This window comes from Gracilinanus agilis, chromosome 2 (genome assembly GCF_016433145.1).
Source record: "Gracilinanus agilis isolate LMUSP501 chromosome 2, AgileGrace, whole genome shotgun sequence".
NCBI lineage: Eukaryota > Metazoa > Chordata > Mammalia > Didelphimorphia > Didelphidae > Gracilinanus > Gracilinanus agilis.
Genome location: NC_058131.1, coordinates 674,623,823 through 674,636,788, shown reverse-complemented (window position 1 = coordinate 674,636,788; position 12,966 = coordinate 674,623,823). Strand labels below are relative to the sequence as shown.

The window sequence follows — 12,966 nt, the reverse complement described above, 5'->3', positions numbered from 1 at the left end:
CCTTGGCCGCAGCACAGCAGCATCCGGTTTGTCCAGGGGTGACTTCTTGCGGCCACCCCAGTGATCTGCCCGGGCCACACGAGCCCCATTGGGCCAGCCTCCTCCCGAGCCTAGCTTCCCTTCTGAACGTAGGCGCCCCCATGCGGCATTCTCTGCCTCCCGTATAAGCCCCGCCCCTTCCCTCTTCCCATGGTGCCTCTCGCCCTCTAGAGCCCCTCCTCCCTCAGCCCCTTCCTATCTTCCCGCCTCTCCGGTCACGTTTGTTGTCCAGTTAATCGCCCTAATTTCCTGACCGTGTGACCCCGCCATTGAGGAAAGGTCAGGACCGCCCTGTCATTTCTGGGGTCAAAAAGACAGCTTGGCCCTTGGTTGGGCCTTCAGAGCCCTTCACGAGCCGGTCCCTCCTGTCTTTGGGGTGTTCTTGCACGTTATCGGAGGCTCTTCGCGGCTCAGGCCCTGCTTGTCCCCCGGCCTAGAACCTTCTCTTTCCTCATCTCGCCTCTTGGCTTCCCAGCCTCCGGGAGAACACCTTCTCAGGCTCCGTGAGTTCTAGTGCCTTTTCTGCCGCGATTCTCTCCAGGCTGCCCCTTCTCCGGACACCGGCACACCCTGGGGAGCCGCGGCTGCCTTCTGACTTTCTTGTAGTCCCAGCACTCCGCTCGGAGCCTGGCACGTGGCTGGTGCTTCCTAAATGCTGGACAAGGGATGTGGGAACGGGCAGGGCTCCATCTCCCACCTCCATGCCGTGCCCCCAGCCATGCCCTCTGCCTGGAAGGTCCCCTTATCTCAGCCTCCGAGTCCCTCTCTTGCTTTACCACCTCATGTTGAAGGACTCTGTAGATGATTGGCGTTTTTCTTCCACTTACCTGTGTGCTTGTCTGCTCCCTGAGAATGGCAGCTTCTTGAGAGACCTGGTTCCATGCTTGTTTTTAAGTCCCGACCTTCTTGGCATCCGTCCTGAGACAGAAACCGCAGTGAGGGCAAGACCGTTGGGTTCAGTGACTTGCCCAGGGTCGCCCCACTAGAAAGGGTTTCATTTTGCTCATTTGTGTATTCAGTGACTAATGCAGAGCCTGGCCCATGTTGTAGGCAATTTTAGTCAGTGCTTGTGGACTGACTGGTTCTCTTCATTTGAATATGCTTTCAGTACTGCAGAGACTGGGGCCAGGCCTGCCAGGTCTCTTGTGCCCTGCTTCTCCCTTCGTGGAAGTGGGAATAGTCACTGAATTCCTTTGGATAAGAGGCCAGTTAGTCTAATGCTAGTCCCTCTTTCCCCTTCCCTGGCCGGGCTGTCATCTCCATTTTCTTCCCTTTACTGTGTGCTGTGATTGTAGTCACCCCTTTGTCTCAGGCCCTGCTTGAGGGCTTCTTGTTCCCTCTCCTCCCTTTAGGGATCTCTGTGGTGGCTCCCAGACCCAGTGTGGCTCCTGAACTCTGTCCTGTGTGGCTAACTTCCTGTTGGGCCCCTTCATGTTTCTGGAACACCCCAAACACTGCCTGGCTAACATGGAACTTGGTAGCTTTCCCCGAGAGCCCATCCGTCCCTCCCCAGTTGTCCCTCTGCGCAGCTTCTTTCCTCCCATACAGATGTCCCCTTGGTGCAGGTCCTCTGGGCATCTTGGCTGGATTTATTGCCTTTTTCCATTGGATTTATTGCCTTATTCCATTTTTCCTCCTCACTGGGCCCTCTTCCATCTGGAAGCACAGGTCTGACCCCATGAGTTCCCTGCATGAGGACCTTCCCTAGGATATTGGGTTTTTTTTTAAGGACTTACCTAAAATCTCAAAATCAATCCAAGTATAGATTTCAAAGCAGAAGAGCCTTGAGGGCCAAGCAATTGAGATAAATGACCTGTCCAGGGTCACCTAGCTAGGAAGTGTCTAATGCCTTTTGGAAACCCTCCCATCTCCAGATCTGGTTCTCTCTCCACCGAGCCACTATGCTGCCCTTTCCTAGGATCTTTCGGCTAAAATGCAGACTCCTCAGCTCCGTGTTTAAAACCCTTTACAGGCTTCCTTCAGCCTTCCTTCATTGACTTACTGCCCATGACTCAGGCACTCCCCATTTTAGCCACACCTGTCTGTCTCGCGTTCCCCAAACTCTACGTTCTGGCATCTCCAGCCTATCATGAATGCCATGTAGAATGGATGAGAAAGAGGCCTAATTTCTCTTTTGTTTAAAGCCATCAACAGCAGTCAGCTTCTCCAGGGGGGACCAAGAAGGAAGAGAAGACGTTGGCTCGTTCTAACATTGGCTCTGTTGTGTGCCTGGGAGCCCTTGGATGGACACCTTCCCAGGATCGTTCTTTTAAGTACACGAAATCCAAGGCAGAGGAAAAGGACACCAGACTGAGGGAAATGCCATCGTCCCAACGTAACACAGCAGGCTTATGGACCCCAGGTGGAAACCTGCTCTATTCTGGGACTGGGATAACCTGCCTTTGGGAGCATTGGGCTGATTTCAGTTCCTCTAGCTGCATTTCTTCTGATAAATGAGACAATCTCAGGTTAGCATGTCCAGGAGAGAAATATGCCAAGCCTCTTTTCTATGTCTGTGGCATAAATATACTCCAGAAAGTCAATGACTGTCTGCGAAGTAGCCTCAACTCCTCCCCTTCCCTTCCTTTCAGTGTTTGCCAGCCTCCAAGGTCTTCTATGTCAGCTCCATCTTTGGGTCCCCCTAGTCTCAGACTCCCCTTCCAGAAATGCTCCCCAAAGGCCCCTCCATGCTGGGTGACCTCTCATTTCAGGCCCTTGTCTGACTGCTGCCTCATGGTCTGAATGACCAGCTGCCCTGCAGCACCCATTTGAGTGTGTGAGAGCCTTCTTCATAGTTACCAGCCACACTGGGAGGGCTTTGATGCCTGGCAGAGCTTCTCCTAGCTGTGCGCCCTTGGACAGAGCAGAATGTCTCATCTCCTTCCTGCCAAAGCTCCTCACTTCCCTGGAGCTGGCTTTAAGGGCTAAATATCTCCAGTTTCCTCCTGAGTTGTCAGATGGCTCAAAAATGCCTTGTTGGTCACTCAACAGCGGATCTGCCCTCCAAAGCACAGCAGACTCTGTCACCTCTGCTGCCCTGGAGAGCATGGTGATTAGCATTGTTCCTGTAGCTCGTTGTCTACCAAAGCATCCAGAGTTCTTTCATTTGAACTTAAAAAAATCACCCCCCAAAACCCTTACTTGTCTTACAATTGATACTGGGGATTGGTTCCAAGGCAGAAGAGCAATAAAGGCTAGGCAATGGTGGTTAAGTGACTTGCCCAGGGTCACAAGCTAGGAAGTGTCTGAGGCCAGATTTGAACCCAGGATCTCCTGTCTCTAAGCCTGGTTCTCTATCCCCTGAGCCACCTGGCTGCCCCTTCACATAAAGTCTTTATCCTTCCCTCTAGTCCTGTACTTTTACATGGAATTATTATAAAAACCCCAATCAATCCTTTATAAGGTCCATTCCAGTTTTGGATGCCATCTATCCTTCAGTGTGCTAGTTCTCAGCTTTGTGTCATTCCAAATTTGCTGAGCTTTTGGAATGGGGGACAAGAGAGGGACCTTCAAGGTACCAGGAGGCTATGGATGTGATCTATGATGAACTCTTTAATATTCCAGGATCTCTAATATCTTTTTTTTTTTTTTTTACGTTTTAAAAATCTTAAATTAATTAAGAGCATTTTTCCATGGTTACAGGATTCATGTTCTCTCCCTCCCCTTCCCCCACCCCCTCCCATAGCTGACATACAATTTTACTGGGTTTTATATGTGTCATTGATCAAGACCCATTTCTATATTATTGATATTTGCACTAGGGTGTTCATTTAGAGTCAATATCCCCAATCATATCTGCATCAACTCATGTGATCAGGCAGTTGTTTTTCTTCTGTGTTTTACTCCCACAGTTCTTTCTCTGAATGTGGATAGTGTTCTTTCTCAAAAGTCCCTCAGAGTTGTCCTGGATTGTTGCATTGTTACTTGTAGAGAAGTCTGTTATGTTCGATTGTACCATAGTGTATCAGTCTCTGTGTATAAATTGGTTCTCCTGGCTCTGCTCCTTTCATTCTACATCAATTCCTGGAGGTCATTCCAGTTCAATGGAATTCCTCCAGTTTGTTATTCCTTTGAGCACACTAGTATTCTATCACCATCAGATACCACAATTTGTTCAGCCATTTCCCCATTAAAGGGCATACCCTTGTTTTTCCAGTTTTTTTGTCACCACAAAGAGCATGGCTATAAATATTTTGGTACAAGCCTTTTTCCTTATGATCTCTTTGGGGTATAAACCCAGCAGTGGTATGATTGGGTCAAAGTCATTTAAAGCCCTTTGCACATAGTTCCAAATTGCCATCCAGAATGGTTGCACCCATTTACAACTCTACCAGCAATGCATCAATGTCCCAATTTTGCCACATCCCTTCCAACATTTATTACTTTCCTTTGCTGTCATATTAGCCAATCTGCTAGGTATGAGGTGGTACCTCAGAGTTGTTTTTGTATTTCTCTAATTATTAGAGATTTAGGATCTCTAACATCTTGAACCATATATTCAGATGGATGCATGATGTAGAGAGAAAAGGTGACATCCTGAGCAGATTGGAGGAAGGAACGAACCTTTCAGATCTTTGGATAAGGAAAGAGTTTGTTCATAGGAGGTAAAATGGATAAATTTTGATTACATAAAATTAAAACTTTTCACATAAGCAAATCTAACCATTGAAATTAGTGCAGAAATAGATAATAGGGAGAATAATCTTTGTGGGATGTTCTCTGATAAAATGCTATAAAGGGAGCTGATTACAGTTCATAAGCCTGAAGGAGCCATTCCCTCAGAGGTCAAAGGAGATGAGCAGAAGTTCTCAAGGAAAGAAATCCCACCTATCAGCAATGATATTAAAAAGTGCTCCCAAACACTATTAATTAAAGAAAGAAAAAATTAAAGCAACCCTAAGTTTCTACCTCTCACCTGTAAGTTTGACAAAGATGACAAAAGAAGAAAATTATGTTGGAGTGGCCGCAGGAAAATAGTACATTCTGTGTTTTGTCGGAGAAGCTGTGAATGTGCCTCGCCAACTGGAAAGCTATTTGGAGGTGGGCCCCCAAAAGGGATTAAAACATATATCCTTGGGTTGCAACTCAGTGGTGGGTGGAGAGCCAGGTGTAGAGACAGGAGGTTCTGGGTCCAAATGTGACCACAGACATTTCCTAGCCTTGTGTCCCTGAACAAGTTACTTGATCCCCAATGCTTAGCTCTTACTGCTCTTCTGCCTTAGAACTAATATCCTGTACTGATTCTAAGACAAAAGATGAGGGTTTTAAAAAAAAAAGCCAATAAAACAACCTATATAACCTCTTTGAGCCAACTAAATGTGGAAAACTTAGGACATGTCCTTCTACTGGGTAAAGGCTAAACAAATGGGGGCAAATGAATGCAGTGGAATATTATTATGCCATAAGAAGTGATGAAGTGGCAGTTTTCGAGGAAACTGGGAAGACCTCGGGGAGCAGAACAAGGATGACCATGTATGCAATCAAAATAATGTTCTCAAGAAAAACAGCTTTGAAAAACTTTAGAACTCGGATTAATGCAATGATCAACCACTAATCCAGAGGACTAAATTAAAATTAATTATGCCACAGAGGTGACAGAGTTAATATGCATAATTAAATATGAATTTTGGCTCGTGGCCTTAATGTGGAAATTATTTTGCTGTTTTGGACTATTCATATTATGATGATTTTTTTCTTTCTTATTTGTTTACTGTGGGGGCATAGTAGTAGGGAAGGATGACTAAACTAATTAAAATCAGAAAAGGAAAAGAAAAGAAAAAAAGATATTTCAGTGCCCCTGGGGAGATGGGAAATTGTATTATAATCCTATTACTAGTGGATGAGCCCTGACCTTGGAATTGGGAAGCCCAGACATTTACTAGCCTTTTGGCCCTCAAACATTAATTATTGCACTGCCCTGTGACTCAAGTTTTCTTATTTTTAAAATGAGAGAGTTGGGCTTGATGGCACCTCCGGAGTCCCTTTTAGGACTAATTCTTTCACCCCTTCATTCTTCTCTGGACCTCTCTCACTTCCTCTGTGAAATGAGACAGTTAAGCCAAATTAGGACATCCTAATTTTTGAGTAAGGAGGGAAAGTGGTGTCCCATGAATATCTCTGTGTGTGTAGCATAAGTTTAATTACTATTCATTTTTAGTTACAATTATTAATTGACCCAGGCCTTTTTTCATGATGGTTACACAATGGTAGCAGTCTTAATGCTACTGGTCTCCCTCTTCATGTGTGGTAGCTAAGGAAAAACTTATTTTGGTCAAAAAAAATTCTTTGGAGTTACACTTGGGAACAGACAGGTATTATTCAGGACTAGAATATTGAAGGAACTTTCCAGCTGACATTCTTTGCTTTTCACAATGTAATCTAACCTGCTCTTCTTCATTCTCATTCTTCCTTTCTTTTCTCATTTTCATTTGTAAACATTATTTGCTCCCATTTCCTCCCTCTTTTTATCTCTGTTCTTTTGGGGATACCTGATCCTATGTCCCTAGTCTGAAAGTCTCTTCTACCCGTAATGTATTCTAGATAGGCAGTTTGCTTGGCCAGTAAAATTGGAAACTTTGAGTTGATACACGAAGCTGAACTCTTTTTAATATTCTATGATGCAAATTAATTTCCCCTTTCCCAGATATTCTTGTTTTTGGTATTTGTTGTAACAATCTAGCTATTTCTAGTACCATAAATTAAAAAAAGTGAAAGGCTGCCAGTGAAAAAAAGCAACTTTCTGCGCTTATACATTATAGTAAACAAGTTAAGGAATTTTGAATGAATTATGACACCTGCTTAAGCAGCAGGTTTTATGCTCCCTAAAGTGAGTAATCAATTAAATATTCCTGAGCACTGATATGTTCTGGAGCTGGTCAAGAGATCAAAGTCAATTTGTAGTGATACGGCATATGCAATAGCTAATACCAACAGCAGGAAGTATGTGGTAAGTGCCAAGAACCACAAGTTTGGTGAGAATTGAGAAGGAAAGAGATCTTTGTGAGTTGAGGTGTGGACATGGTAGTTAATAAACATTAGTTGTTATTAGAATGATTGTCTCCTAAAGATGCAACAGAAAACATCACACTTGGGCCATGCTCTTAGCTAAAGATGGTTCTGTTTTTCTCCTGTGATCAGCTAAATGGGTTATCACTCTTTGGCAGGTGCCTTATCTTGGGCCAGCCAGAAATTCTTGTTATTCATTAGAGGCCATCAAATGCAATGGAAAGAATGCTGCTTGAAACCCCAGTGCTAGGTCTAGGTGGTAGTAACAGGAGTAGCAGCTTCTTTGGGAGCTCTCAAGTCATAGGCACCCAGGAGCCTTGGCAACTGGTCAGAAAGAGAAGTGAGAGCCCTGAAGAGCAGTATCACTTTTGGTCACCAGCATTCAGGGATCCAGAGGAACAGTATCACTTGGGATGCAAGGAGGTAGGGACCTCTCCTAGGTGAGGATCAGAGTGCAGACCAGGAAACAGGGACCCTACTTCTCTCCAGATGATACCACCTTGGAAAGTACCAAAAATTTCCAAATCTCCAGAACTAACTCTGAAAATAGCAGTGCAAAACCCCTAAAACTTGAGAATAGTACCTTTTACCTCTTACCTCCACTTCTCTGTACCCACTCTGGGAATGGAGCCCAACTTTAATATAATTTAAAAATCAAGAATAGCATGGCAAAATGGGCAAACAACAACAATAAAAAAAGAACTGGACCACAAAGCTTTTACTATGGTGAAAAGAAAGGTCAAGACCCAAACCCAGAAGAAAATGAAGTCAAAACATCACAAGCAAAGCCTCCATGAAAAATATGAATTGGATACAAGCTCAAGAATTCCTGAAAGAGGTAACCAGTGATTTTAAAAATCAAATAAGAACAATAGAGGAAAAATCAGGTAAAGGAATGAGAACAAATGAAGAAGACTAAAAAAAAAAAAACAACTTGGCACAAACAAATACACAATACACAAAAACAACAGGCATTAAAAATACTAAAGAAAATAATACCTTAAAAAAACAGAACCAAATGGAAGAAGATGCACAAAACCTCAATGATGAAAATAACTTCTTGAAAAACAGAATTGGCTAAATAAAAAGAAGAGTTATGAAAGCTCATTGAAGAAAATAATTCCTTAAAAGTTAGAATTGTCAAGTGGAGGCTAATGACCATGAAACATCAAGAAAAAAATAAAAACTATGTCAAAAGAATGAAAAAATAAAAGAAAATGTGAAATATGGCATCAGAAAAATAACAGTGGGAAAATAGATCAAAGAGAGATAATTTAAGAATTATTGCACTACCTGAAAAGCCTTGATCAAAGAAAGAGTCTAGATACCATATTTCAAGAAATTATCAGGTTCATTTTTTTGAGATTGTGCCATTGGAAACAAAGAAAAGGGAAGAAGTTCAAGTAGTATAATTTGTTTTCTGTTATGCTGTAGTCTGTGCAATCTGGCCCAGGTAGGGTTCTTTGACTGTAAGGAGCAAATCGACATGGCAAAGAAAGAAAGAAATGAGGAGTCAAAAGAAAGGGTTGAAAAAGTGATCTAGCTTGAGGTATTTATTTATTAGAAAAACCATTACACATTGATACATGATGGATATCAGTGGCAGACAAGGACAAACAATACAGATAGCTACTTCAAAGGTATATTTTTAAGATACAAAGTCCGGTTTAAACACAGGTTAGCCAAATTCTTTTATTACTTATAAGTCTCATACACTTATGGCTATGTGACAGAAGAGAGGAGAATGCTGGAGGCCTTTGAGTCTGGGCAAAATCCAAGGATGTTTGAAATGCTGATTGGGAATGCTAATATGAACACCTTTAGAAGAGGCAGAGAGGGTCAATTGATCTTTCAAACTGTAAAATGAAAGATGTACTTTTTAGAAATTTGGAGTGCCTGCCCATTTTTCTTATGTAGAGGGTCAGGACTACTTAACTCTTGAGGTTTTCTAATACTGTCACAACAAAGAAAAATGCTTTTGCAATAATATTTTGTTTTTTTTATTGAATCCTTGCTTTTGCCATAAGATCCAGTATGGCAGCATCATTTTTCTCATAGTACTTTGTTCCTTGTAATCCCTTTACTGTTACATCAAAAGTAACTTTTCTTTTAAAAATACATTTTCTACATCTACACGTTGAAAAAAATCCTTCCCAAACAATCCCAGTTCTCAAGAGGCTTAAATTTTACTGGAACGATATAACATTTAAACCATTGAGTAATTAGGAAATGTATCTCGAGCTGATCCGTGAAGGAATTTAAGAATTCTAAGAGGTAGAGGTGAAGAAGGAGTATATTCTAGTCAGTGGATAATTTGTGCAAGAGTGTGAGATCAGATGATAAATTTGTGAAACAGCAAATGGACCAGTTTTCCTGGAATAGATATGAAGGGGAGAAAGGCAAAAGTAATTCTGGAGAAGTGGACTGTTGTGAAGCCTTTAAATGTCCAGCCTAATGAATTTGTGTTTTCTCCTAAAGACAAGTGAAAATTCTTGGGCTGGGGATGGACATAGTCAGATTCAAATCTATTTTGGCAGATGTGTGGAAGAGGGTTGGGAGAGAGGAGGAATTAGCAGCAGGGAGACTAATGAGAAAAAAAGGAGAGAGTCAAAGATAACATCAAGGTTTTAGAAGTAGTGAAGTCAAAAGAAGTCAGAAGTTTTGGGAGCATCAAGGTAAAATGTATTTAGGCAGTATGTGATGATAGTTGGAGCTATAGGAATGAATGAATGAATGAATGAATGAATGAATGAATGAATTTAATAAGGATGAGTGTACAGGGAAGGAGGGCTCCTAAGGACATAAATATGAACTCTCATCTAAAAGAGTTAAGAAGGGGATGAAGAGCCAGCAAAGGAAAGAAGTGGTTAGAGTTAGGAAGAGAGAAATAACAGTGGTGTTATTGAATCTAAGAAATAGAGATAGAATGGAATGGAAGAATTTGGTCAACAGCATTCAGTGCTGCAGAAGGAAGGTCAAGAAGGATGACCAAAAAAGACCCATTGTATTTGGTGATTTGGAGGTGTGAAGATGGAATTAATTTTTCTCTGCCCATTTTTAGATTTAATCACTGGAAGTATATATACCCCACTTATCCTTAAGTATGGGGAGGTCTGTGACCCACGTGTGCCATAATAAGTGATGAATCAGAATCAACTGATTGCCCCCTGGGCAGTCCTAAGCACAATTTTAACTGTAATTGGTCCACATAAAATGGAAGGAAAGCAGAGGAAGTGACGAAAGGAGTGGTCTTTATAAGTGGCAAGAATTTCCTGTGAGAAGGTCTTTCACTTTCAAGTTGACCCTGGAGGAGCTCCAGCTGAGGACCTTGGATTGTTTTTTTATTTTCCCTTAGAACTACCCCGTGGATGAATGAAAAAGGCTGACTCCTTTTCCTGGCTTGTTCTGGAGGTACTAGCCTCTGGAGAGGCCCCTCATCTTGGAGGAGACCTCATGGCTAAAACCCTTGTTTAATCTACCTCTGGGTCCCCTTTGCTGGGGCCTCTTAAGCCCTGCCTCTTTAGGACCTGGCTGGAGTAAATATCTACACTCTCTGATTTTCTTACTTTCACTCTTTCTCCTTTTGTAAATAAAGTACCATAAAAAGTCATTTAGAATTGAGTAATAATTCCTGGCAATCACACTATTTAGTTCACATAATCACATTCAATCACACATAAATTTAGTTCAACCCCTTTTATTTTTACCCCTTACATTCTAGCCCTTACAGAGGACATTAATTTGTGAGAAATCAGATAGAGACTTTGGTCTTATACGTTTGGTAACACCTTCCATGAGATTTGACTGTCTTCTGTGATTATTGAATACTCAGGGCTAGAAAATGCTCCCAAATTTTGTTGTTTAAGAAGTTCAGGCATACACACTCTTTGTGGTGGCAAAAAATTCAAAAATGAAGGATTGTCCCTTGATTGGGGAATGGCTGAAGAAATTGTGGTATCTGATGGTGATGGAATACTATTATGCTGTAAGGATTTCTATATAAACTGAGAGAACCTCAATGAACAGATGCAGAGTGAAATGAACAGAACCAGAAGAACTTTGTACACAGAAAGTAAAACATTGTGAAACAATCCAATGTAATGGACTTTGCTACTAGCAGCAATGCAACAAGCTAGGACACTCCTGAAGGACTTATAGGAAAGAATGCTAACCACATTGAGAGAAAGAAAACAATAGGAGTAGATTTCTACTCTGCAAAAGCAAAATATATGACCTCACTTACCACATGTATATATGGGTGTATGACTTGGGGTTTAGCTTCAAAAGGTCATTTTATAGCAAAAATGAATAATATGGAAATATGTATCAAGTGACAACATTTGTACAATCCAGTGGAGTTCCTTGTCGGCTCTGGGAGGGGGGAGGGAAGAAAGGAAGGAAAGAAAATGAATCATGTAAACCTGGGAAAATATTAAAAAAAAAATAAGTGCAGGCACAGATTCTATCCAAAGACATTATGAATTGAAAATTTCTTTTTGGGCTAGGCCAGGGTTGGTTCCCAATTTGAGTGCCCAGAGGGCCAATTCAAGGCGTCCTTGAGCCCCTAGATTACCAGAGAGAGCTGAGGGAGAAAGTGCCTGCTTTGGGTGGCTGGACAGAAGGGTGGGGCATGCAAAAATGTCCTTGATGCTGGGAAGAGGGGGAATGAGCAGCTCCCTGAGGGCTGACTGTGCATGGTAGCCATGGCTTGGCCAGCAAGGGGGTAGGTGGAGAATTAGTGGGTGTTAGGGATATTGGGAAATAAAACTCTGGTAGTATGACTTAAGGGCAAGGGAAAACTTCACAAGTTGTGTGCTGTTGGTGTCAAACTAGGCTGCTTATGGACTCTGAAAACCACAAATTCACATTATCTAGGCTGTACTGGATTTTAAACATTTTGTTAAATTTTTCCAACTCTATATTAATTTAGTTCTGCCTATCTTAGGGAGTTGCTAGGGTGTTTTAAGCTATTGTGAGTTTGATACCTTGGTTATATACCTGAGTAGGGGAGGTTTGGGAGCTACTGACTAATAAATTGCATTTGTGCTTCTTTCAGGCTTATCTTCAAGGGTCCAAAAGAAGATTTTTAGAATCATCAGAAAAGCTCCTATTATTGGTAATAAGGTAAGTGGAATCTTTCTCTGTCCTTTAAAAAAAATGAATTTTTATTGCTGTCTTAAAAAAAATCACCATAATTTCCCCTCAGGAGCCTTCCCATGTAACAAATACTATTTTTAAAGACAAAGAAAGAAAAAGGGGGAAAAATCAGCACAACCAATCAATATATTGAAAAAATTCTTGAAAACTTGTACATTCTCTTCCTTCCAGTCATATTTATTTTTGTTATTTTGAAACACTGAATTTTTCCTTTTTTTTTTTGTAGTGAATCTTTTCATTTACATTGTGATAGTCACTGTGCATAGCTAGTGGGAGTTTGAATAATGTGAAATTGGATTTAGTGCAATTTATAAAATGATGCCAGTTTTATGTAAAGCAACCCCAAATACAATTAATGACATGCATGTGTACTTGTTGAAGTACTACATTGTCTATCTGTACTTGCCTATGTCAAATGGAGAGGGATAGAGTGTGCTGCTGTTACCTGTAGTTGTGTTAACTTTTTAAAAAGAGAGACTTTTAAAAAGGACTAACGGAAGACTACTTCAGATGGGAACATTGCCAGGGCCAAAAAGAAGAGGCTTATTATTTCATCAGAACAAAAATTTGATGCGATCAAATGGCATGAATGTGGCTGTAGTAACTTTTTTTTTTAAACCCTTGTACTTTGGTGTATTATCTCATAGGTGGAAGAGTGGTAAGGGTGGGCAATGGGGGTCAAGTGACTTGCCCAGGGTCACACAGCTGGGAAGTGGCTGAGGCCGGGTTTGAACCTAGGACCTCCTGTCTCTAGGCCTGACTCTC

The 12,966-nt window shown here is 41.7% G+C and overlaps 1 protein-coding gene across 1 annotated transcript in view; it reads left to right on the top strand.

The window, feature by feature from the left end:
- Positions 1-12,966, top strand: part of SGPL1 (sphingosine-1-phosphate lyase 1) — an 87,837-nt gene that overhangs the window by 28,634 nt on the left and 46,237 nt on the right. Inside the window, exon 4 of the mRNA XM_044659096.1 lies at positions 12,101-12,168. Coding sequence (XP_044515031.1) covers positions 12,101-12,168 — 68 coding nt within the window. The remainder of the gene's footprint in view (positions 1-12,100; positions 12,169-12,966) is intronic.